The sequence below is a fragment of the Aquarana catesbeiana genome, linkage group LG11 (genome assembly GCF_042186555.1).
Source record: "Aquarana catesbeiana isolate 2022-GZ linkage group LG11, ASM4218655v1, whole genome shotgun sequence".
NCBI classification, from domain to species: domain Eukaryota; kingdom Metazoa; phylum Chordata; class Amphibia; order Anura; family Ranidae; genus Aquarana; species Aquarana catesbeiana.
Window position 1 is genome coordinate 205,644,715 of NC_133334.1, and position 27,698 is coordinate 205,672,412.

General features: G+C 43.6%; 1 protein-coding gene across 1 annotated transcript in view; it reads left to right on the forward strand.

The window, feature by feature from the left end:
* The window catches only part of CST6 (cystatin E/M), a 33,730-nt gene extending 12,180 nt beyond the window's left edge, over nt 1-21,550 (forward strand). The window contains exon 3 of the mRNA XM_073605182.1: nt 21,146-21,550. Coding sequence (XP_073461283.1) covers nt 21,146-21,229 — 84 coding nt within the window. The 3' untranslated portion in view covers nt 21,230-21,550. The remainder of the gene's footprint in view (nt 1-21,145) is intronic.
* Nucleotides 21,551-27,698: the final 6,148 nt, after the last annotated feature.

A 27,698-nucleotide genomic window follows, 5' to 3' on the forward strand; every position in this document is an offset into this window, starting at 1 on the left:
CTGGTACAGGTTCAATTTGTATTCAATCAATCAATCAATCTTCACTGCTGCCTTTCTGATAAGCAACCAATAAGGCAGTAATACAGGACACAAAAACCCAGACAGACCTCAATCTTGTGTAAGTCTGATGTGCAGCAATATAACAATTATGAGCAGAGATTTCACAAGACTCAAAGATGTGCATTTCTGCCGTGCAGCACAAAACAAAGTACAGACCACCTTCGCTGTTGTATTTTTCTGATCTGTAGCCAAATAAAGCAGTACCTTTAGGATATAAAGGACACCAAACAAGCTTCAGTACAGTGCATTTCTGATATACAGCAATATACCCCTTATGAGCAGAGATGTCACAAATCTCAATGTGTATTTCTGCTGTACCTCAAACCTTCACTACTGAGGTGTACTGGTGTGCAGCCAAGGAGGAGTCATGGTGTATCCCTTTATGAAATAACCAAACGGGCAAATTATTTCATAGGCATAGCCTGGGCTGTAGGTGCTAACCCTTCACCACCAGTGAAGGAACAAATCCTAAAATGGTTGGACACCTTACTATAGTAGCTGTTGTCCTACCTTACCTCCGTTCCCTGAGACTGAGCAAACGCTAGCCAGCTCATACACAGGTGGGGCTAATCAGCAACTAAAGTCTTAAAGCGGGGGTCCACCTATCTATCGTTTTTTTTTTTTTTTGAGTTCATTCACAAACTTTTCTTCTCAGCATTACATACTCACATATTGTGTGTAATATGTCCGCCTGTGTCAGATTTCGTCGGAAAGAATAACTTATTATTTACTGCAGGCGGTTTCCATCTTCATTGTGGGCATTTGAAGCCCACAAGCATTTATTTCCTGGATGCGGTGAATGCTGTGCTCCCAGCATTCACCGCTCGTTCCCGCACATGCTCAGTGGCATCCTGGGAAGCCTGAAACTAGCTCCCAGGAGACTGTGCGGAGTCTGGGAGAGGCTAGAAACACGCCTACTCCCACGGGAGGAGAACCAGGAAGTGCAAAGAAGAATAGAAAAATAAAAGGTAATTACTGCGATTTAAATTTTTTTAAACGGCATGTCAGCATCTAGGCAAGGAAGAGAATACATACAGATATTGTTCAAAATTTGGGTGGAACCCCGCTTTAATGAGCCCAGCCCTAGAGACCAATTAAGACAGCCCCTAGAAGAGGTGGTCACCAATTTAGCCTGGAGGTAAATAGCTACCTGCAGGCCTTAAACAAGCAGTCATGTAGCTCTTGCATAGGTTTGCACAGAAAATCCTCAAAGGATGTAGGAAGAGATTTATGGTAAATCGCCTTTAGATCTGTCACTGGGTGGACTGTAGCCCAAACCCAACAAAAATGTTTTTCTTACCTCCTGCACTATAATATAACCACAGTGTAAAGGTGGAGTGGGAAGTTGGAGCTTATGAAAAGTCACCCATAGCAAGCAACCCCCAAAAGGAGGATCTGTCACAAGGGAACCCTTACTGTGCCACGCAGAAGCTTGGTCCCTGCCAAATCATTGAAAGTTAGGTCAGCTTTTAAGCATCTTGGAGCAACTTCAGATTCCTAGCAGCTGGGCTAATAGGACCTAGTGCACCTGCTGACCAGGGGAGCTTCTGAATCCTCCAACCACTGCACAATAACTTGTTCAGTGGTATACCTGGCCTGTAATTAACTTTGTATCTACCAGTTCCCCCCTCTTCACTATATTCACCCCTACTAATGTACTACAACTGGGCACGTAGGGAGAGGCTGGCAACCTACTGTTGCGATAACCACAGTGTCTGTCTCTGATGTAAGATGGAGCTGTGGCTGGTGGTTTTAGCAGTAGCTTCTGGGCTATTTGTATCCAGACCCCAGGTTCTGCACTGCACCAGTCAGTATATACATGGGGAAGGGTGGGGTGGGGGGCAATGCCTTACCTACCTCTTTCCCATCTGAGGTGGTTTAGGCACACTCGCTTCTCTGCACCACTTGTCCACCATACAGCGTCTCTGATGTAAGAGGGAGCTGTGGCTGGTGTTTTTAGCAGAAGTTTCTGGGCTATTTGAATCCAGACCCCAGGGGAGATTATCTCAAATGCCCAGAAACCATCTGGTTGGAATTGGGGATTTTGCTGCTAAATTCCCAAGGCAAAGGAAAGTACTCACCGTTGTCATCTTTTCCTTTTGCCACAGCCACTTGGCTTGCTTTTCCATCCTTATGGTTCACACGCAAGAAGGATATCTGCCAAAGTGCCCCCCCCCCCCAACTTCTGTCCCCATAGGAAGCTGCAAGGTTAGGCTGTGTCCTGCACTGTACCAGTCAGTATATACAGGGGGGGGGGTAATTCATGCAGAGTGAACTGGTGCCTCCTCGCCTAGTGAAAGGAGGATGTGGGCGCCTGCTCCTGCTGATTTTCAGCCTTCCCGAAGTCCAAGAATGATGCGGGTGCTTGACACCTGGCACCCTCCCCAGCAGTGTGAGCTACCAGGGGCTCAGGAGTCGGGAAACGCACTGCCCCTGGAAAGAACCGATGGCCAGCACCCCGTCTGATTGGACGCCCTGACAGGTAAGGGGGGAGGCAGGATAATGGCCCCTGAGGTTCTGGGTACACCACTGTACCCAGGGTCCTTCAGCTTTCAGGGGGGCTCTTCCAATTGCTGCCCCCCTGAGGAAAAGATAGGGAGCTCCCCCAGGAAGGACAAGAATATCCTACTGGACCCAGAGGCTTCCCAAGCTTGTGGTCTGGCTCCCAGGGGGAGATCACCAGCCCCAGGCTTCAGGTAATTTGGAAAAAAACAAATGGTTTTTCTGTGTAGGGAGAAACACAATCAAAAACTGGGGATCAAGGGGAAGGGTGAAGACTTAAAACAGCTGTCAATTGATTGTTTCCTGTAGGGAGGAGCCTCTCATCTCTCAGGTGTGCTGTCCTGGAAGATGACTTGAGAAAAAAGAACAAGCACAGCACCGCCTAGAGGCGGTCCTCACTGGCAGTAACCCCCCAGTCTGCTACAGGCAGCTCAGTTTTTTTTTTTTTTTTCTGCCTAGTCTAGAAGCACCTGGCTCCCTGCTGGGACCTGTGGTTCTTTGGCTTTTGTTTTATTTTATGTCTTTAGTTATGGTGATGCATCTGCAATCAACTGCTGGGTTGGGTGACAGGCTGGATATCATAGATCCTGGTAGTCTCCCCAGCCTGGCCACCGAGCGCGTGCAGACCTGAGCTCCGTGCTGGGTCGGCCGCAACAAGCCCCATTTTAGACCGGGGCGGCCGGCGAGATAGACGTCTCGCAGGGACACGTATGACCAGACACCTGACGTCTGGGTCACAGTGTTGCCATGACCGACAGCCACTCTGTCTAGGCGGGAGGTGGATCTGTCTGTGGAGTGTAACCTGCAATCCCTGCAGGAGGGCTAAGTATGTGCTCCATCGGTCCGAGCACGGTGAAGCAGCTGGGTACTCCCTGGGGTGGTCGGTTCTGGAGATTGTTTTATCCTCTCCTCCCCCCCCCCGGTTGCGCTGCCAATTGCTGGCGCTCAGGGATGTTTTGTTTGGCATCTACCTGGCCTGGTGGGGTCCCCTCTAGGTGGTCTCCGTGTGTTCTAGGTAGCTATTGAAAGCCAGGTACTGAGAGACCGGGGTTTGCCGGCTTCTGTGATTCCCACTATGTTGAGGGCGCGTAAGTCCACTTCTCGGAAGATTTATCATCGCACCTGGAAGGCTTGCATCTCTTTGAGGCTGTGGGGTGGCATCTGCGTTGCTATTCGGTATCTAAGATCCTTGTGTTTCTGCAGCGTGGTGTTGATCAGAAGCTTGCTTTGAGCACTATCAAGGGGCAAATATCGGCTCTGGCTATCTTTTTTTTTTTTTCAGCGGCCATTGGCTGCTCACTCGTTGGTGCGCACGTTTATTCAGGGGGTTCGTCATGTGGCTCCCCCGGTACGTCCGCCGCTGCCTCCGTGGGATCTGAACCTGGTGCTCTCAGTACTCCAGAAGACACCGTTCGAGAACATTAGGGAGATCCCCTTTCTCTCAGAAGGTTGTCTTTCTAGTGGCCATTACGTCCGCCCAGCGGGTTTCTGAGCTGGCGGCCTTGTCATGCCAGTCTCCCTATTTGGTTCTCCGCAAGGATAAGGCGGTGCTGCGTCTGCATCCCTCGTTTCTTCCTAAGTTGGTATCTGCCTTTCATCTAAATGAGGACATTGTGCTTCCTTGTGTCCTCGACCGTCTCACCCCAAGGAGATCGCCTTGCACTCTTTGGATGTGGTTCGAGTTCTCCGTGTGTATCTGTCGGCTACGGCTCCTTTTCGAAGGTCGGATTCGCTGTTTGTCACTGTGGATGGTCCGAGGAAGGGCCTGGCGGCTTCTACGCCCACTATTTCTCGTTGTATCAGACAGATTGATGTCCAGGCTTTTGCCATCAGGGGGCCGGTGCCCCCCTTTCCCGTCACGGCGCGTGCTTCCTGGGCCTTCCAGCAACAAGCGTCCGTTTCTCAAGTGTGTAAGGTGGCTACCTGATCGTCAGTACACACTTTCACAAAGTTTTACAAGGTGGATGTTGGGGCATCTTCGGATGCGTGTTTCGGCCTCAAAGTTTTGCAGTCGGGCGTCTGAGGTTTTGGCTCCTCTTGCGGGGGGTTCTTTGTTTTGGGTGGAGTTTTTTTGGTAAATTTTTTTTTTTTTTTTTTTTTTTTTTTTTTTGTGTTCCCACCCCTCGTGGCACTGCTTTGGGGCATCCCTAAGGTCAAGACTGGAAGTGCTGTCTGTCAATGAACGAAAGAAAAAACTATCTTTTTTTTTTTTTTTTTTTTTTTTTCTGCTCACCGTAAAATCCCTTTCTCTGAGTTCATTGACGGACACAGCACCCACCCCTCTTGTTTGTGTTTTGTACTGCTTTATAACAAACTGAGCTGCCTGTAGCAGAGTGGAGGGTTACTGCCAGTGAGGACCGCCCCTAGGCGGTGCTGTGCTTGTTCGTTTTTTTTTGTTTTTTTTAAATTTCTGCCTAGTCCTACTCCTGAAGGTGGCGATATAACCCTAAGGTCAAGAATGAAAGTGCTGTGTCCATCAGTGAACTCAGAAAGGGATTTTACGGTGAGTAGAAAAAAATCTTTTTTTTTTTTTTTTTTTTTCTACCCCCTAGTGGCAAGGGGCCTGTCTGGGCACTGGAGGCTGACTGGTTTCTTCCTAGTGCACCTATGTTGTGGTCCTTTTTAAATGCAGAGACTGGGTCTCACTAAAGGTCCCCTGGTTTTTTTTCGGGTGACCTTCTTTTTGGCCCGGATCTAGATAATATTCTAGACAGGACTGCCGACTTAAAAAGAGGTCCTTCCAGGTCAAAAAGAAAAAGCAGGTCCCAAAATTGTCTTTTTCGAACTCAAAAAGCTCAGGAGCAACACAGCAAGTTTCAGGGGAGAAGGCAAAATTGGTTCGCACAAAAGGCGAAAGGTAAAGGCGGAATTCTTTTCCGTCCTACACAAGCTGAATAACCCCAGACTCGTCCCTGTGGGTGGGTGGAAGGCTACAAAAGTTCTTACGCAGTGGTCAGGGATAAAATGAAATCAGTTTATTCTAACCACTCTCTTGCAGGGCTACACACTCGAGTTTACTGAAAGCCCCCCCCAAGAAGGCTTTTGGTAACGAATACCCCACGGGATCCATTAAAAGCCCTGGCCATGAAGTCCTCTTTAGAGGAACTGATGCAGCAGGGTGTAGTGATCCAAGTGCCACTAAAAGAACGGCAGGAGGGGTTCTATTCTCATGTTTTACTGGTAAGAAAACCAACAGGAAAATTCCGATTGATTCTCAATCTATAGCCTCTAAATGAATCCATCAAATACAGAAAGTTCAAGATGGACTTGATTTTCTCAGTCAGAAATCTGCTGACGCCATGTTGCTTCATGGCGTAAATAGATTTAAAGGATGCATATCTGCATATTCCGATCTCACCCCAGTCCCAGAGGTACCTCAGGTTGGCGGTGAGGATGGAAGGCGTGATTCATTATCTACAGTTCAGGGCCTTACCGTTCGGTCTTTCATCCTCACCCTGAATTTTCACCAAAGTGATGGCAGAAGCCTTAGCTCCGCTTTGTCTTCAGGGAATCGCAGTAATTCCTTATTTAGATGATCTGCTATTTTTAGCCCCCTCAAGGGAAGAATTGCAGAGCAACTTAAGCAGAGCACACAGCCATTTGGAGTCTCTGGGATGGATTTTTAAACCTCTCCTGTCTCGGGAGATTCGTTTTCTAGGTTATCTAATCAATTCTGTGGATCAGAAAATCTTTCTTCCTTCAGAGAAGGATAGGATTCACGATGCTGTGTCAGTACTGCAGACCAACCAGAGGCTGATGTGACAGCTTATGTCAGCTTTGGGTGTTCTGACTTCATCAATGCCGGCTGTTCAGTGGGCAAGACTGCATTTCAGGTGCCTGCAGGCTTTTCTCCTGAGATCATGGGATCACAATTTGGAATCCCTAGAAACAGGTAAAAATTCCAACTAAGGTGAAGTGGTCACTATGGTGCTGGAAGAGGCAGGAGATCTTATCAAGGGGTTTAGTCTGGGCTTTTCCGGTTGAGAAAAGACTGACAACCGATGCCAGCTCTTGGGATTGGGGGGCCCACCTAAAGAGCTTTACTCAGGGAACTTGGTCCAAGAAAGAGGCAATAAGGTCCTCAAACTGGAGAGAGCTCAAGGTGATCGCCTTATCTCTAATAGCATTTGCTCAGGATCTTCATTCTCATCATGTTCAGATACTAACGGACAGTGCCACAGCAGTGGCTTATATAAACAGGCAAGGGGGTACAAGGAGCAAGTTACTGCAAGCACTAGCTATGGAAATTCTTCGGTGGGCAAAAGGACACTTGCTGTCTGTCAGCAATCCACCTAAAAGGGACCCTGAACAGGGTGGCGGATATCCGGAGCAGGAATCCCATTCAAGAAGCAGAATGGTCACTGAACCCAGAGGTCTTAGCTATGATTGCCGAAAAGTGGGGGCAGCCAGAGGTGGACCTGTTTGCCCGAAAGGAGAATGCTCAAGTGCCCCAATTATTTTCCCTGAGCAATCACGACTGGTCTCTAGGGACAGACGTTTTGGCATAGCCATGGAAATTCCATCTTTGCTACGCTTTCCCCCCATTCCAGTTAATTTCATTAATATTGAGGAAAATTCAGAAGGAAATGGTACCAATCATCTTAATCGCACCCTTTTGGCCAAAAAAATCCTGGTTTTCAACCATTCTGAGAATGCGGTCCAGGGACCAGCGACTACCCTGCACATACAGTACATTTCCTTACCTTTTTGGCATATGTTCCGTGCCCAGGATCTTCACAAAAATAATGGCAGAAGCCCTGAAAAATTTTAAGGCAACAGGACAGGAGCATCTTAATGAGATGCAATGTACAGGGATAATTGTAGACACGCACACTCACTCAGGTTGAACTGGATGGACTGGTGTCTTTATTCAACCTTACTAACTATGTAACTATGTATGTGACATGGGCGTGGTGCTGTATCTAGACGACCTGTTCTTTGGCTGTCAGCCTCTCTGCTGATTCTGCAATGTGCAGACGAACACCTCCTGCTTGCAAGACCTAGGATAGATGGTGAGAGCCAAAAATCTCAATTGGTCCCAGACCAGAGGGTTGTGTTCGTGGGCTAGATGCCAGAGAGAAAAGTTTGTCAAACGGAAGAAAAGACCCTAAAAATTAGAGGCAATAGCATCTCTGAGGGCCAAATCTATGACCAGACAGGGAATGGCGGCACTAGGACTAATGATATCCTTGAGACTGGCCATCACCTGGGCACAGCTACACATGAGACCTCTGCAAAATCTGCTGGCAGTCCAATGTCTCTGGAGAAGACCATTCTACTTCCACGCTTGGTCAAGAGAGTGCTTCAGGGGAAAAGGCGGATCTTTGCACACAGGGGGAATGGAATCCCCACTGGTCTCCAAGCCTCCTCAAATATGAGAGAGCTAAAAGCTGTAGAGAAAACCCTCTGTCCAAGGTTTTACGTGCCGCCAGATAAAAAGAAATCCGATTTTGACAACTTCTGTCTTTTCAATAGTTTTATTCAGAAAATTTTGAACAAGTACAAAATCGGCATTTCCTGTTTGTAACAGAAAGTAATTGCTCATTATAAAACTGGAGATGATTCATTTATAGCACAGAAGAGTATATTTTGGTATTAAATTTGATGTATCATCATCCACATTTTAGACGTGCATAGTTGCATAGTAGGTGAGGTTGAAAAAAGACACAAGTCCATCAAGTCCAAACTATGTGTGTGATTATATGTCAGTATTACATTGTATATCTCTGTATGTTACGGTCATTCAGGTGCTTATCTAATAGTTTCTTGTAACTATCAATGACCCCCGCTGAGACAACTGCCTGTGGAAGGGAATTCCACATCCTTGCTGCTCTTACAGTAAAAGAGCCCTCTATGTAGTTTAAGGCCATGAGTCTTGTTAAACTCCCTTCTACAAAAAAGTTTTAGCCCTGTTGTGGGGTCACCAGTATGGTATTTGTATATTGAAATCATATCCCCTCTCAAGCGTCTCTTCTCCAGAGAGAATAAGTTCAGTGCTCGCAACCTTTCCTCATAACTAATATCCTCCAGACCCTTTATTAGCTTTGTTGCCCTTCTTTGTACTCGCTCCATTTCCAGTACATCCTTACTGAGGACTGGTGCCCAGAACTGGACAGCATACTCTAGGTGTGGCCGGACCAGAGTCTTGTAGAGCGGGAGAATTATCATTTTGTCTCTGGAGTTGATACCTTTTTTAATGCATGCCAATATTCTGTTTGCTTTGTTAGCAGCAGCTTGGCATTGCATGCCATTGCAGAGTTTATCTACTAGGACCCCCAGGTCCTTTTCTATCCTGGATTCCCCCAGAGGTTCTCCCCCAGTGTATAGGTTGCATTCATATTTTTGCCACCCAAATGCATTTTTTTTTTACATTTTTCTACATTGAACCTCATTTGCCATGTAGTTGCCCACCCCATTAACTTGTTCAGATCTTTTTGCAAGGTTTCCACATCCTGCGGAGAAGTTATTGCCCTGCTTAGCTTAGTATCGTCCGCAAATACAGAGATTGAACTGTGTACCCCATCCTCCAGGTCGTTTATGAACAAATTAAATAGGATTGGTCCCAGCACAAAACCCTGGGTGACCCCACTACCCACCCCTGACCATTCTGTGTACTCCTCATTTATCACCACCCTCTGAACTCGCCCTTGTAGCCAGTTTTCAATCCATGTACTTACCCTATGGTCCATGCCAATGGACCTTATTTTGTACAGTAAATGTTTATGGGGAACTGTGTCAAATGCTTTTGCAAAATCCAGATACACCACATCTACGGGCCTTCCTTTATCTAGATGGCAGCTCACCTCCTCCTAGAAGGTTAATAGATTGGTTTGGCATGAACGATTCTTTATGAATCCATGCTGATTACTGCTAATGATACCGTTCTAATTACTAAAATCTTGTTTGTAGTCCCTGATCACCCCCTCCAAGAGTTTACATAATATTGATGTTAGGCTTAATGGTCTGTAATTCCTAGGGATATACTTTGGGCCCTTTTTAAATATTGGTGCTACATTGGCTTTTCTCCAATCAGCTGGTACCATTCCAGTGAGTAGACTGTCGGTAAAAATTAGGAACAATGGTCTGGCAATTACTTGACGGAGTTCCCCAAGTACCCTCGGGTGCAAGCCATCTGGTCCTGGTGGTTTATTAATGTTAAGTTTCCCAAGTCTAATTTTAATTCTATCCTCTGTTAACCATGGAGGTGCTTCCTGTGATGTGTCATGATAAACACTGCAGTTTTGGTTACTGAAGCCCCCCGATTCCTTCGTGAAGACTGAGAAGAATAAATTCAATACCTTCGCCATCTCCACATCCTTTGTAACCAGATGTCCTTCCTCATTCTTTATGGGGCCAATATGGTCTGTCCTCCCTTTTTTACTGTTTACATACTTAAAGAATTTCTTGGGATTTTTTTTGCTCTCCTCTGCTATGTCTCTTTCATGTTCTATCTTAGCCGTCCTTATTGCACCCTTACATTTCTTGTTTATAAAGTCTGAATGCTGATGATGATCCCTCAACCTTGTATTTTTTGAAGGCCTTCTCCTTTGCTTTCATATGCATTTTTACATTGGAGTTAAGCCAGCCAGGACTTTTCTTCGCTCTTTTAAATTTGTTACCCAATGGGATGCATTGGCTAATGCCCTTATTTAATATGCTCTTAAAGAAAACCCATCCCTCCTCCGTATTCTTTGTTCCTAAGCTTTTATCCCAATTTATGCCTTCTAGCAAGGTTCGTAGTTTAGGGAAGTTGGCTCTTTTGAAATTCAGTGTCTTTATATTCCCCTTTATGTTTCCTATTTGTGTGATTTATACTGAAGCCTATTGACCTGTGATCGCTGTTGCCTAAATTGCCCCGTATTTCTACATCCATGATCAGGTCTGTATTGTTAATCAGTAGATCCAGGAACACTTTATTTCTAGTTGGTGCATCTACCATCTGACCCATAAAATTGTCCTGCAAGACATTTAGGAAATGGCGAGCCTTAGATGAATGCGCAGTTCCCTCCGCCCAGTCTGTCTGGATAGTTAAAATCCTCCATTATGATAACACTTCCCATCCTTGCTGCTAATCCAAATTGTGATAGGAGATCTGTCTCCCCTTCCTCCCTTGTGTGAGAAAATCAAACATAAAAAATAGACCATAAAGAAACACTGTATAACTTATGAAATATAAAGCATCAAGCTATGAGATTACATAATAATCAATTCCTTCCCCACTCATCCCACTAGAGATATACAAAGCTTGTGAGGGAAATGCATATATAATGGTCTTGATTCCGGAATGCCTCTTCTCGCTCTCGGTGCTTCACAGATGTATTTGAATGCATAACATGGAAAACCTTGAGGGGTTAATCCCTTTCCCCCTCCACTACATCTGAACTTCTGTCTTTAAATGAATCCATACTGTTGCCGTCTGGTACAGGTCCTTTTTTCAACTTTTATCCTGTCTAAATATTTCTGGACCATATCAATTTTGAGCCATTGTAGATCATTTTGGGGTTGTGTCAATACCATCCCCCTTATGGACATGAGCTCTCCCATTCTCCTTTTGTATACACAGTGCTAAAGAAAGTATTTAATAAATTTTCCCTCTTTGTCTCCAGTCACCCACTCCAGATTTTGTAAAAGTCCTACATACTCAGATCTGATCATTTTACTATTCATATATTGAAGAATTTTTGGGGGGGTTGTCCTATCTTTTGCAATCTGTTCATTTAGAATTTTTGTGGCCTTTGATTTCCTTTTTACATATTCTGCTATATTCTTTGTAACATTTTAAACGATGATGGTGTTCCTTTTGTATTATATTATTAGTAATAATATCTCTTATAGCTTTAACTGTTTAGCCTTTTAAACGTATTGCCCATGCAAATATACTTTCCTGACGCCTTCATGGCAGCACACACACTGGGTTGTGACTCCGCCTCCACAACCTGACAGGATTGGTCTAGCTATAAAAGTTTGAAGAGAGATGACCCCCACCATTCTCTTTTTTATCCTCACCTGACAAGATGGATGGACATCGCAGAGCCTCTTACCGCATCGCCCCAGCAGGTTCAAGCCTCTCCTGTTTGGAAGTCCCTCCTGTACAGTCTCTAAAGGAGCTTCTATGGAGGGAACCCCACTCTGGTGGTCTCAGGGGCTTCAGCACATATCCTCTGGCATTAAGCAAGCTTTAAAGAAGCTTCAACAATTGCAGTGGTCTCCGTTTTCTCTTTTTCCTTCTTTCCTTTCACTTTTACCTCCAGTATCTTCTACTATCTAATCCCAACATCTTCCAATAGACTTGGCATCTTTTCTTACTTTTCTCATGCTTTTTTGTTCTCCTCTGGGACCTGTAGTCCCACAGCGCTAGTTCTATGCCTGTCATGGCTACCGCGTGTCTCATCTGCATCGCGCATGCGCGAGGGGCAAAGATAGGGCCGTTCTAAGCCTTTTCCAGCTTCCAAGATGGCGCCGGAATCTTCGCGCTGCTTCTGCGCATGCGCGAAGCGTCATTTTGCCGCAACGGCGGCGGTCTTTTTTAAAAGAGGACTCCAGATGAAGGAAAATATTCTAGTTATGGTTCCAGCCTTCGTTTCTGCACATCATTGCCCAGAAACTACTCCACTGGATCCAGGTAAGTGCCTGTTTCTCTTCCTCTCTGATTATTATTCTTGTTTATCTTTTTAAATAAATAAATAAAATCGTCATGATGAAGGTAGTGTGTATATGTTTATACACACATATATATATATATGTGTATATATATGTCTGTTCTGTCCTCCTTCCAGAACTTCTTCTGTTCCTGCCTGCCTCTTCCTCTCTGCTCATGGAGACCACTGCCCCAGCAGACCATCCACGGCCGGTAAGGTAAGAGGCTGTCCGCATTCAGTGGTAAGTATTGAAGAGAGAGAGAAAAAAAGAGAGCATATCTTCTAACAAGAATCCTTCTGACAGCCCTTCCAGGTCTAAATCAAAACGCACAGAGAAATCAAGTCACTCAAGCAGGAAATCCCGCAGAAGTCGGTCACGCTCCTCATCCCGTCACAGGCACTCACGCCGCAGTCATTCCCGCCATGGTCACTCACGCCGCAGTCACTCTCGGCGTAGTCGATCACATCACAGAAGATCTTCTTCATCACGTCATGGGCGAAGTCAACATACCCGTCCCGCAGTTAATACCTGCTGGGTTGGTGGCGCCACCGCATTGCCAGACAAATTAGCATGCCGTACGTGCTTCAATGAAGCCACAAAAGAAAGAGAATCTGACGTCAGAGAAGTAACCGAACTAATTCGGGAATCCGTGCGAGAATCCATAATGGAATCAGCAACACCCATGCCGGCCAGATCAGACCCAGGTACTTCCATGACCCCCCCTCGTTCAGCTATCGAGGCTGGGATGGAACCAGAATCCCCTTCAGAAAACGAAGATCCAGATGGACCACCAGGGTTTGACTTCACTCTGGTCGAACCATTTGCAAAATCAGTCAAGGAAGCCATAGGTTGGGAAGAATCTGAGGAAGCACCTCAGAAAATCCGGAAGTATTTTCCAAACCTAAAGAGGGACCCAGAGACCTTCCCTTTCATTGAGGAATTGAATGATTTGATCAAGGATGAGTGGGAAAGATCCGACAAGAGGCCCAGCCTAAACAATAGACTAGCCAAGATGTATCCTTTGAAAGAACCTAAAGTCAATCCCTTGATTAACGCTCCCACTGTGGATGCCTCCCTAATGCGTTTGGCAAGACATGTCACCCTACCCATCGAGGACGCTGTTTCTTTCCGTGACGTTCTAGATCGGAAGATTGATCTGGAACTCAAGAAAGCCTACTCCACAGCAGGTGGCGCATGTAGACCAGCAGTCACCACAGCAGCAGTTGGTAGAGCCATCTCTAGCTGGACTGTCAATATCGAAAAATCTCTCCAAGAAGGAACAGACTTACAGAAAGTAATTACGTCTCTGCAGGAACTTAAATTGGCAGGCGATTTTATCGCAGAAGCCTCCGTGGACGTTATCAGGTGCTCGGCCCGAGCAATGTTAGCCTCGGTGATGGCTAGGAGGGCTCTGTGGTTAAAACCCTGGGTGGCCGACACAGCATCAAAGACGAATTGGTGCAAAATCCCCTATGATGGTTTGAATCTCTTCGGCTCTAAGTTGGATGCAGCCATTTCCAAAGTAACAGGGGGAAAATCCGGCCTTATTCCCTCTGACAAAAGACCTAGGAGATCAAGAGGTCCTGCTTACAAGGGTAGTCTTCCCGAAAGATACAGAGAAGCCAAAACCTATAGACCAGGTAAAGAATTTAAAAGAAACTGGAGGAACACACAATCATCCTTTCTGAGGATGCGGAAAACCAAGGCCACCCCTTCCGGCGAACAACAGAAGTCCTTTTGAAGGTACGCCCGCCCATCCTCTGAGGGTGGGCGCCAGACTCAAAGAATTTGCACGAATATGGTCAGAAAACATCAAGGACCCTTGGACCATTTCCACGATCAAATTCGGTCACAAGTGGAAATTCCTGTGCAAGATTCCCAGAAACCACTTCCTTCCAACAAAACTACCGTCTTCTCCAGACAAGAAAAGGATTCTTCTGAAGTACATAACAGAATTAGTACAGAAAAGGGCCATTTTGGAGGTTCCGCTATGTCAAAGAGGCAGAGGATTCTACTCCCCTCTTTTTCTAGTAAAAAAGAAGACAGGGGACTTACGGCCAGTGCTGGACTTAAAGAAACTAAACAGAAACATCAAGTTAGAATCCTTCAAAATGGAAAGTCTACAATCCATTCTGTTAGCAGTAAATCTAGACGATTGGATGCTGTCCGTAGATTTATCGGACGCTTATCTTCACATCCCAGTACATCCTGCCTTTCAAAAATTTCTCCGCTTTTCAATCAACCAACATCACTTCCAATTCCAGTGCCTACCCTTCGGCATCTCGTCAGCTCCCAGGACCTTCACCAAAGTTCTTCTACCCGTCATTGCATACCTCAGGGAAAAAGGTCTGAGGGTGCACCATTATCTAGACGACATACTTCTTCTAGCAGAGAGTCGCCAGGTCCTGATACAACACCGAGAAATCTTACTCTCAACTCTGCAAGATTTCGGTTGGCTAGTGAACTGGCAGAAAAGCAGGCTACAACCCACACAGAAGATGGTATTTCTGGGGGCAGAACTAGACACCATCCAGAACAGAGTGCAGCTTCCTCAGGAGAAGATCATGCCCCTGATCCAGAAAATTCAGAGGCTAATCTCAGCTACACACCTACCAGCCAGAGTATGTATGAGTATCCTAGGCTCCATGTCTGCAACCCTGCCCATGATCCAGTGGTCCCAATGGCACACAAGAATCTTACAGAATTCCTTCCTGAGGCAGTGGAATGGAGCATCAATGCTTCAGACGATCTACATTCACAGGTATGTGAAACAATCCATATGGTGGTGGACACGATCCAGCAACCTCAAAAGATACAAACCTATAGTACCTCCACAGCCAGAGGTGGTCACTTCGGACGCCAGCCAGGCAGGATGGGGAGCTCATTACCAAAACCTAGCAGCCCAGGGGCAATGGAAGTTTCAAGCTCATGGTATAGTGTCGAATATACTAGAACTCAGAGCAGCCTTTCAGGCACTCCTGGCTTTCTCTCCATACCTGACGGGAAAAAGCGTTGTGATCCAAATGGACAACAGAGTAGCAGTAGCATATATTCAGAGGCAAGGGGGTACGAGGAGTCGCACATTAATGGAAGAAGTTCGTCCTATCATGGATTGGGCACAAGTGCATCTTGTAGACCTGAGAGCGGTATATGTCCCAGCAGCCCAGAACATGCTGGCCGACTATTTGAGCAGGGAACTTCTCTCGAACAACGAGTGGTCATTGAGCCAACAAGCTTTTTCCCTCCTGTCAACAACTTGGGGAATACCGGAGATCGACCTAGCAGCCACCCCTACGAACACCAAATGTCGGAGATTCCTGTCAAGGGCGGCTTTCCCGTCGGCCGAGGGGATAGATTGTCTGACCCATCCATGGAATTTCAAGCTGGGCTACATCTTTCCACCAGTACCCTTAATCGCGAGGTTCCTATCCAGGCTTCGGAGATCGTCAGCCACAGTAATAGCAGTAATTCCTCTTTGGCCGAGGAGACCTTGGTTCACTACCCTACTACAGCTCAGCCTGCAACATCCACTGCCTCTCCCGGTAACATCAGACCTCCTATCTCAGGGTCAATTTCTACATCCAGCACCAGAGAAACTACACTTGACAGCTTGGAAATTGAAAGGACTAGGTTATTAGAGCAGGGATGCTCGCAGGAAGTAATTGCAACCCTTTTACAAGCAAGAAAAAGCACCACCAACAAAACGTACTCACAAGTCTGGGATAGGTTTTGTTCACTAGCTCAACAAAAAAATTGGAACCCAGTATCACCCGAGCCACCGCAAGTTCTAGAATTCCTTCAGCTGGGTATCAACAAAGGATTAAGCTCAAGTACCCTTAGAGTCCAGATTTCTGCCCTATCGGCTAAAACAGGCATTAGATGGGCCCTGCATCCTCTGGTGATCCAGTTCATGAAGGCTTGCCTAAAAATCAGACCTCCAAGAAAACCCACTTTTCCAGCATGGGATCTTTCTACAGTACTTGACGCATTATCAAAACCTCCTTTTTTTCCGGTTGAATCAATATCTCTTTGGAACCTGACTCTAAAGCTAACCTTCCTTATCGCTATTACATCTGCAAAAAGAGTTTCGGAACTTGGAGCACTACTGATAACAGAACCATACCTAGTTCTCTATCCCGATAGAGTGGTATTGAAGCCTTCGGAGCATTTCACTCCCAAAGTAGCATCTTCTTTTCATTATAACCAGGATATCACCCTTCCATCCTTTACTGACGACCAAGGTGAGCCTCATGCATTGGATATCAAAACAGTCATTACCAAATATCTGGAAACCACAGCTTCCTTCAGGAAAACCGATACTCTTCTCATAATTCCACACGGACCTAGGAAAGGTCATCCAGCAACTTCTCGAAGATCGCATCCTGGCTGGTTAACACCATCAAAAAGGCATACTCTACTCAGCAACTTAATATCCCGGAAGGTATCAAGGCACATTCAACCAGGGCAGTGGCAACTTCATGGGCAGCATACTGCAGGGTTTCACCAGAAACAATATGTAAAGCAGCGACCTGGTCATCTAGACATACGTTTACTTCTCACTACAAAATTGACTTTGCTCAACTAACAGCAGATTTTGGCAGATCCATTATTAAAGCCAACTCCACAGCTCTTTAGAATAATAAAATGTGTTTGTTTGCACCCTCCCGACTGGCGAGTTATTTCCCAGTGTGTGCTGCCATGAAGGCGTCAGGAAAATGGAAAATTGTATACTCACCTTTCCGTAATTTTCCTTTCCTGACGCATCTTCATGGCAGCACACAGGTTCCCACCCTGTTCTTAGATGATATATACAGAGAATGGTGGGGGTCATCTCTCTTCAAACTTTTATAGCTAGACCAATCCTGTCAGGTTGTGGAGGCGGAGTCACAACCCAGTGTGTGTGCTGCCATGAAGATGCGTCAGGAAAGGAAAATTACGGAAAGGTGAGTATACAATTTTCCATTTTGCAGTGAGCTCACATATAGTCTTTGTTCATTAAAGAGTACTTATGCAGTGCTTTCACACAGTAAATGGAGTCCATTACAGTCCCATTGTAAAATTTAGAGATGGGTAGACACACCACAAGTGCACTATTAAAACACAGAGTGATCTGAGGATGTCCTCCACGGGTATCACAGCACTCCAAGCCTCTTAACCTCTGTTGTGGACCCCCTAAATAAAGCGATCAGCAGTACTCAAGCATCAGCCCCAATCGGTGCATCTAGAGTAGCCTCCTGGTATGTTAAAATCCTTAGGACCGGTACACTCCACCAGAAGCGATATTAAAACGAGTAAAACCTCATTACGTGGTATTTAAAAACAGGTCTACATTTTATTTAAAGTGAAACCCATAACAACTTGATGAATGTTCTTTAGCAAGGAACATACATGCTACAATATTTATGCTAACAAAATTATTTTGTGCTGTAAATTGCCTCCAGCAGAAAAACGGTTGCATTCCTGGAGTGTTGGAAATGCAAACGGTCACATTTGATTGTGTCCTCAACCAAACTTCAGGACCATCAAATGGCTGGTGTCATAACTAATCACATGTGCAGCACTGTGGCAGGTGCAGTTTAAACAGAAGCAGCTACCTTGGCTGTAAAGGATAGGAGGGTTTAATTGATATTTTTATTTTTTTTAAGGCTGTCCGCAGATCGGCCTCTACAAACTCGGTAGTGCCAATAAAAAAAGAAAAGAAAAAAGAGCAACTGAACATGTGCAGAGCAGGATTAAACTGTATATTTACTGGATTTAAAACCGTATAGGCACTTTAATGTTTTACATAGACATACCTGCAAAAGGGGCCAGCCTGAAGTGATCTGACTAAAGCATAAAGCGCATATCGCTCCAAAAAGATCAACGTTTTGCCAACCAACGCTTTTAACCCCCGCTATCGGCCGGAAAAGGGTTAAAAGTGCCATTTGCCTGCATTTTGGCGGCGCTGCCCATTGATTTCAAAGTGCAGGGGCCCTTTAGAAGAGGTGTATACATCGCTCCTAAAGCGCCTCAAAGAAGCTGCTTGCAGGACTTTTTTGAGCATCCCCGGGCTTTCATACTGGAGTGAGGAGAGGCGCTTTGCAGGCACTATTTTTAGTGTGAAAGGAGTCTAATTGTGCTCCAAAGGTCAGAAGTGTGTAAGAGCCCCGAACCGGAAGGGACGCCAAAATCTGAACATATAGACGGCTAGGACCGGAACTGCCAAAAGGGAAACCTGGTCCAGATGTTACAAAATAATATAACTTGGAAATTTAAAAAAATCGGCCATATATTTCGTGAAAATTATATGATACAAAAGGCAAAACGTTAGAAAATTAAATTAAATAAAAACTCCTTTGCCAGCACTGATATCTCGGGATGTCGCTATCTTGTAGTTGGAAAAGTTCATCACTAAATATAAACATTTATTGATTTAAAAAAAAAAAAATGTGAATTTAAAACATTCAAAACTAATGCATTTATTTACAAACTGTTGAAAAAAAATGGCTTGTATTTTTTTTTTTTTTTTTAAAAGAAATTCATAATGAAAAGATTTTATAAAGCAGAGGAGTTTTAACTATTTACGAAAGCGTTCACATCCCTCTATACATTGAGACCAAAGGGTTTATACGATTTAATCCAATATATCCATCGGGTCTCGAGCTTAGATCTTTCGCCTCATATGGCTACCCCTCCAATTTGGGCAAAATGTATCAATATCCATAAAAGATTTATGACAAACTGTGGTTAGGGAAGCCCTTGTGATTATTGGAAATATGTTCCTTTAATATCTGTAGTGTGCCTACAGTGTAACATTTAAACGACAATAGTGTTCCTTCATTTAAATTTTTTTTTAAAAGCTCTTATTTATAGCTTTTTTTTTTTTTTTTTTTTTTTTTTTTTTTTTATAACTTTGGCCGTGCGCCACATAGGTTTAATTTTTAGCCTTTTAAACTTCTTGCCCATGCAGTGAGTTCACATACAGTCTTTGCTCAATACCTTACCGAGGTTCTATCTGGTATAGTTCCAATCTTCTGCAGATGCAGCTTTCAGCAACAAGGTGCCTGCAGTGGCTCTCAGAAATTGGGTCTTTCTGGCTCTAGTTTTTTGTTGGGCCTGTTGGTATGGTTCTATTTGCCTAGTTGTTGCCTACCCTTTTCATTCATTGCTTGGGGATGTCCCAGGGTCTATGGATACTCAACCTGTGCCCCGTACTGTACCATTAGTATAAGAGGAATTTTGACTTGCCCATAAATTCTATATTTCGGAGTTGCTACAAATTTTAAGACGCTGAGTGGGGTAGGATTATAGGAAAGGCATCCAGGGGACGTGTCCTCACCGGCTTTGCCAGTGTCCAGTTATCTGAGGGTATGAGCCTATAACCCAGGGTCTATGAATACTTTGCCTATACTGTACTGCAAGATATGGGATCCAAACCCTGTCTATCCTGAAACCTCACTATTACCTCTGTAATGGAGGTCAAAAATAATGATTTTTCTTTTTGTTTTGTTTTATGAAACTGACCATCTTTAATCCAGATGCAGTGTGTAACGAAGACAACTTATCTGCCTAATTTGGTTTGTGCGTTCCTCTGTTGCCACAGGGGGTAGGACATGAAGCTGTACACAGTAGGTCAGGGCTCAAAATTTCAAGTCCCGAGCTACTAACCAGGCCTTAAGGGTTACTCACCACCAGTTGCCCCGCCCCTAAACACGCCCTTATAAATATATAAAATTTATAAAACTTATAAATGATAAAAATTATAATAAAATAAATTATTGTATCCTGTACCAGGATAGAGCCAGACACTTTGAAACTGCCAGATCTGAGCGAAGGTCTCTGGTTGAATTCAAAGTACCAGATAACAAAGTTTCAGATTATTCAGAGCGTAATTCGGTTATGGACAGAGGAGCTCATGGCTGCAGGTCTCACTAGGTGGCTAACTTTACAGAGGTCTCCAAACTATGGCCCTCCAGTTCAGGAACTACAATTCCCATCATTCCTAGTCATGTCTGAATGTGAGAGTTTTACAATGCCTCATGGAATGTGTAGTTCTGCATCAGCTGGAGGGCCGTAGTTTGGAGGTCCCTGGGTTAGAAGATGCATGGAACTGCTGAGAAAGATGAGCTGGGCTTTGGTTTCTGCACTGCTGATGCCTGGATTGTTGCCCTGTGACTCCTGACTAAGTCCCTGCTGTACTAAATTTGTTGACCTGTGCCTCTAGGGTTCAATGCTTGCTGTGCCCCAGTGCTATGGGCTCAATGCTTGCTGTGCTACAGGCTCAACTTGTGGCTCTACCATATCACTACCTACCCTTGTGTCTCTGGACTACTGCCCTGTGTTGTGGACTTAACTATGGCCGTGCCAGTTTAATCTGATCTCTAATCCTTGTCCACTCTCTACCGGCCCCGATTTTTCAATAAAGAGCCTTGTGATCACTCCTGCTCTCTGCCCTTGTTCTGTCCCACCCACACCTCCATCACAAGCTCATTGTATGTCATGCACTGTGAAGGACATCTTCACGGACTCTAGCTTAGGAGATGGAAAGGTGTGGGGTCAGACTTATTTCATGCCTGAGCATTCTTAGTAGGGGAATGCTTACACTGAGAGGGGACTTGAAGAACTCCACTTGACAGCGTCTGCTGATGTGCTGACTGCTCTGAAATGGTACAACAATATAACAATTTGGGGAAAATGTATCAAAACTGGAGGAGCCAGAATCTGTAGCAGCTGTTCATGGCAACCAATCGGCTTTTATCTTCAGCTTGTTCAATTAAGCTTTGAAAATGAAAGGCAAAAGCTGATTGCCATATATGTCTGCTCCAGATTCTAGTTGCTCCAATTTTGTTAAATTCCACTCTAGATTTTTGAGAAGTAAATGCAAATGTATTCTGTCATTGCAGCACTTGGATAGTCAACAACTGTTTTGGACTATTAATTTTTTATTTCCTGTTCTTTTTTGCAGAAACTTAAGTGTGTTTTCAGCGTGTATGATATCCCCTGGCAAAATAAAAGGACACTTACAGGAAAGCGGTGCACAAAGATCTAACTACTCTTTAAAAAGTCTTACTGGAGAACAGTTTTTCTATTTCTTCCAATTGTAGAACATGGCCACTAGAACTTGCACTAGTACTGTTTTAACTTTATACCACTTGCTGTATTAGAATGTTGCCTAATAGTGAAAAAGTTTAGGACACCACCTGTCTAGAACATCAAGAATAGTGTAACTTGTATATTTGTTCAGTATGTTCTGTAATAAACTGGGCTTGTGACTTCTCATCTGCACATAACTAAGAAAAAATATTTGCTGTATAAATAAAACCGAAATTTGTACTTGGTGAGCTTACACAAATAAAAATATTTGAGAAAATGCCTTGCATTAAAGGAGATCTGTGCTTTTTTTTTTTTTTTTTTTTTTTTTTTTCATTTCCCACAATCTGTAATAATGGTTTCTGTTTAAACACATACAGTATGCACTCCTGAGCCCTGTACTCTGTGTGATTTACACTCCTAGGATCTGCAGGATAGACCCTGTGTTGTACATTTTATACGCCAGACCACTGCATTCTGTATACTGGGGCTTTATATAACATACACTGGTGTGAAAAATGGCTATAAATTAAGAATGCTTTAAGAAATAGAAGTTTATTGTAGGGCTGAATCAACTAATCGACATAATAAAAATAGTTGTCAGCAATTTTTGATTAGTTGGCCTGCATACAGAATGCATTATTTGTTTACACGTCAGTATACAAGCTCAGTATGCTGTCGATGCACATCAGTAAGGGTCTGAGAATTTGTGAATGTGTGAGGAGCAATGGCTCATTGGGCATGTAGTCCTGGGGAGAAGGATGTGATTTAATCACCTCAATACAGGGCACTTACTCTCATAATTTGAATGACAATTAGTCATGCAACAATGTACCCATATGAAATTTGCGTCCTTTTTTTTTCACACAAACAGAGCTTTCTTTTGGTGGTATTTAATCACTTAGTGGGTTTTTTATTTATTTTTTGTGCTATAAATAAAAAAAAAAAAACGTACATTTTGTGGAAAAAAAAATGCCCTTTTCTTTGTCATAAAATTTTGCAAATTGGTCATTTTTCTTCATAAATTTTGGCCAAAATTTATACTGCTACATATCTTTGCTAAAAAATAACCCAAATTCGTGTATATTATTTGGTCTTTGTGAAAGTTAGTCTGCAAACTATGGTGCCAATCACTGAAAATTGATCACACCTGATGTACTGAAGGCCAATCTCCTTTCTTGAGACACTAACAAGTCAGGAAAGTACAAATACCCCCCCAAATGACCCCTTTTTAGAAAGTAGACACTCCAAGGTATTAAGTAGCATGGTGAGTTTTTTTAAGTTGTATTTTTTTCCACAATTCTTTGTTTTTTATTTATTTATTTTTTCAAAATTGTCATTAACAGGTTTTTTTTTCTCACACAGCATACAACAAATTACACCCCAAAATGCATTCTGCTATGCTTCCTGAGTATGGTGATACCACACGTGTGAGACTTTACACAGCCTGGCCATATACAAAGGCCCAACATTGAAGTAGCACCTTCAGGTGTTCTACTTGCATAAATGACACATCTAATTTCTCAACCACCTATTACACTTTTGAAGGCCCTGGAGCACCAGGACGATGGTATTGTCCACAAAATGACCCCATTTTGGAAAGCAAGCACCCCAACGTATAATCAGGCATAATGAGTCTTTTGAACGGTTCATTTTTTTTTTTCCAGAAGTTTTTGGAAAATGTATGAATAAAATGAAAACGCATTTTATTTTTTTTACAGTTGTCAATTTTATAAGATATTTCTAACACATAGCATGTAAATAGCAAAAATTACACTCCAAAACACATTCTGCTACTCATCCTGAGTATGGCGATACCACATGTGAGACTTTTACACAGCCTGTCCACATACAGAGGCCCAACATTGAAGTAGTACATTCAGGCGTTCTAGGAGCAAAAATGACACATCTCATTTCATTCCCACCTATCAGTTTTGAAGGTCCTTGAGCACCAGGACAGTGGAATTGCCCACAAAATTACCCCATTTTGGAAAGCAAACACCCCAACATATATTCTATGAGGCATGGGCTGCAGATATAGGTACTTTGGTACTCTGATAGGCTGGAGACAGGTACTCGGGTTACTTGATGAGCTGCAGATAGGTACTTGGGTACTCTGATGGGCTGGTGACAGGTACTTGGGTACTCAGATGAACTGTGACAGGTACTTTTGGTGGTGACAGGTCCTCTTTATTGGGGGGGGCAATCAGTGTGATTGGTGTACACTGTAAGCGGTAACGAGATGTTACCGCAATCTCCTTCTCACACACGATCAGTGTGTGAGGAGAACCCGGTAACATCTCGTTACCACTCTGTGTTTACATTTAGTGATCGGCTGTGAAAAGATCACAGCCGATCACGTGGTTAACAGCCGCCGGCAAATGGCTGTTTACCAGCATCGGTGACGAGCAGTGTTACCGGGAACACGCTGCCACTGACGTGCATGCTCGCGATCTCGCGTATGCGCCGTGCAAATTGGGGAGGTACCATCTGTGATCGGCCGTGACTTCATCATGGCCGATCACGTGGTAAACAGCCATGCCCAATGGCTGTTTACTCCCCTCGGTGACGGGCGGAGTCTCCGTGACACGCCGCCACCGACAGTACAGGGCTGCGTGCACACAATTGACGGTGCGGGCGGCAAGCGGTTAAAGTGATTCTACAGGCAGAAGGTGTTTTTACCTTAATGCATTAGGGTAAAAAAAACTTCTGACCTTCTGTGCAAAACTATTGCACAGAGCATGTAAATATGTTTATTTTTTTTTTTTTTAAATGTCAGTGTTTACAATCGCTTTAACTACTTGCCCTCCCAAAGGTTTTAGCCCCTTTATGACCAGGGCATATTTTGCTATTCGGCACTGTGCTACTTTAGCTGGCAATTGCTGGGTCATGCAACATTGTACATCAATGAAATGTATATAATTTTTTTTTTCTTCACATAAATAGAGCTTCCTTTTGGTGGTATTTAATCACAACTGGGTTTTTTTTTTATTTGCTATTATAAATGAAAAATACCAAATTTTGAAAACAAAAAAAAAAAAAGTTTTTTTTCTTAGATTTGTTTGTACAATTTTATAACAAACTATCTTTATAAATTTAGGCAAAAATGTATTCTGCTACTTTTTGGTAAAAATAACCCAAATGAGTGTATGTTATTTAGTCTGTGTGAAAGTTAGTGTAAAAACTATGGGGTGTGTGTGGTTTTTTTTTTATATATATATATATATATATATATATATATATATATATATATATATATAATCGGACCCCCTTAAATTTTTCACTCCTTGTTATATTGCAGCCATTTGCTAAAATCATTTTAGTTAATTTTTTTCCTCATTAATGTACACACAGCACCCCATATTGACAGAAAAACACAGAATTGTTGACATTTTTGCAGATTTATTTAAAGAAAAACTGAAATATCACATGGTCCTAAGTATTCAGACGCTTTGCTCAGTATTTAGCAGAAGCACCCTTTTGATCTAATACAGCCATGAGTCTTTTTGGGAAAGATGCAACAAGTTTTTCACATCTGGATTTGGGGATCCTCTGCCATTCCTCCTTGCAGATCCTCTCCAGTTCTGTCAGGTTGGATGGTGAACGTTGGTGGACAGCCATTTTTAGGTCTTTCCAGAGATGCTCAATTGGGTTTAAGTCAGGGCTCTGGCTAGGCCATTCAAGAACAGTCACGGAGTTGTTGTGAAGCCACTCCTTCGTTATTTTAGCTGTGTGCTTAGGGTCACTGTCTTGTTGGAAGGTAAACCTTCGGCCCATTCTGAGGTCCTGAGCACTCTGGAGAAGGTTTTCGTCCAGGATATCCCTGTACTTAGCCACATTCATCTTTCCCTTGATTGCAACCAGTCGTCCTGTCCCTGCAGCTGAAAAACACCCCCACAGCATGATGCTGCCACCACCACCATGCTTCACTGTTGGGACTGTATTGGCCAGGTGATGAGCAGTGCCTGGTTTTCTCCACACATACCGCTTAGAATTAAGGCCAAAAAGTTCTATCTTGGTCTCATCAGACCAAAGAATCTTATTTCTCACCATCTTGGAGTCCTTAAGGGGTTTTTTGTTTTTTTGTTTTTTTTGTTTTTTATAGCAAACTCCATGCGGGCTTTCATGTGTCTTGCACTGAGGAGAGGCTTCCGTCAGGTCACTCTGCCATAAAGCCCCGACTTGTGGAGGGCTGCAGTGATGGTTGACTTTCTACAACTTTCTCCCATCTCCCGAGCTCAGCCACAGTGATCTTTGGGTTCTTCTTTACCTCTCTTACCACGGCTCTTCTCTCCCGATATCTGTTTGGCCAGATGGTATAAGCTCTAGGAAGGGTTCTGGTCGTCCCAAACATCTTCCATTTAAGTATTATGGAGGCCACTGTGCTCTTAGGAACCTTAAGTGCGGCAGAATTTTTTTTTTTGTAACCTTGGCTAGATCTGTGCCTTGCCACAATTCTGTCTCTGAGCTCTTCAGGCAGTTCCTTCGACCTCATGATTCTCATTTGCTCTGACATGCACTGTGAGCTGTAAGGTCTTATATAGACAGGTGTATGGCTTTCCTAATCAAGTCCAATCAGTATAATCAAACACAGCTGGACGCAAATGAAGGCATAGAACCATCTCAAGGATGATCAGAAGAAATGGACAGCACCTGAGTTAAATATGAGTGTCACAGCAAAGGGTCTGAATACTTAGGACCATGTGATATTTCAGTTTTTCTTTTTTTGACTAAATCTGCAAAAATGTCAACAATTCTGTGTGTTCAATATGGGGTTCTGTGTGTACATTAATGAGGAAAAGAAATTAACTTGAAATGATTTTAGCAAATGGCTGCAATATAACAATGAGTGAAAAATTTAAAGGGGGTCTGAATACTTTCCGTCCCCACTGTATATATATATATTTTTTTCACATTCTTTCATATTGGACTGGTTTATATAATTTATGATATATGTGCTGATTATTATGTCACACTTATGTGGGTCTGGCTGATATTCACATGCTTATATGGTTTTGCGCCCAATTTTTCACTTTTTTTTGCTTTATTAGTTTACTAATTTTTGGTGCAGCATCACTTAACCACTTCAGCCCCAGAAGGATTTACCCCCTTCCTGACCAGAGCACTTTTTACAATTTGGCACTGCGTCGCTTTAACTGCTAATTGCGCGGTCATGCAATGCTGTAACCAAACGAAATTTGCGTCCTTTTCTTCCCACAAATAGAGCTTTCTTTTGATGGTATTTGATCACCTCTGCCGTTTTTATTTTTTGCGCTATACACGGAAAAAGACCGAAAATTTTGAAAAAAAATGATATTTTCTACTTTTTGTTCTAAAAAAAAATCCAATAAACTAAATTTTAGTAATACATTTAGGCCAAAATGTATTTGGCCACATGTCTTTGGTAAAAAAAATGTCAATAAGTGTATATTTATTGGTTTGCGCAAAAGTTATAGCGCCTACAATCTAGGGTACATTTTCTGGAATTTACACAGCCTTTAATTTATGACTGCCTATGTCGTTTCTTGAGGTGCTAAAATGGCAGGGCAGTACAAAACCCCCACAAATGACCCCATTTTGGAAAGTAGACACCCCAAGGAAATTGCTGAGAGGCATGTTGAGCCCATTGAATATTCATTTTTTTTGTCCCAAGTGATTGAATAATGACAAAAAAAAAAAAAAAAAAAAATTACAAAAAGTTGTCACTAAATGATATATTGCTCACACAGGCCATGGGCATATGTGGAATTGCACCCCAAAATACATTTAGCTGCTTCTCCTGAGTATGGGGATACCACATGTGTGGGACTTTTTGGGAGCCTAGCCGCATACGGGGCCCCGAAAACCAATCACTGCCTTCAGGATTTCTAAGGGCGTACATTTTTGATTTTACTCCTCACTACCTATCACAGTTTTGAAGGCCATAAAATGCCCAGATGGCATAAACCCCCCCCAAATGACCCCATTTTGGAAAGTAGACACCCCAAGCTATTTGCTGAGAGGCATGTTGAGTCCATGGAATATTTTATATTTTGACACAAGTTGCGGGAAAGTGACAATTTATTATTTTTTTTTTTTTTTTTTTTGCACAAAGTTGTCACTAAATTATATATTGCTCACACAGGTCATGGGCATATGTGGAATTGCACCCCAAAATACATTCTGCTGCTTCTCTTGAGTACGGGGATACCACATGTGTGGGACTTTTTAGGAGCCTAGCCGCGTACGGGACCCCGAAAACCAATCACCGCCTTCAGGATTTCTAAGGGTGTACATTTTTGATTTCACTCTTCACTGCCTATCACAGTTTCGGAGGTCATGGAATGCCCAGGTGGCACAAACCCCCCCCAAATGACCCCATTTTGGAAAGTAGACACCCCAAGCTATTTGCTGAGAGGCATGGTGAGTATTTTGCAGCTCTCATTTGT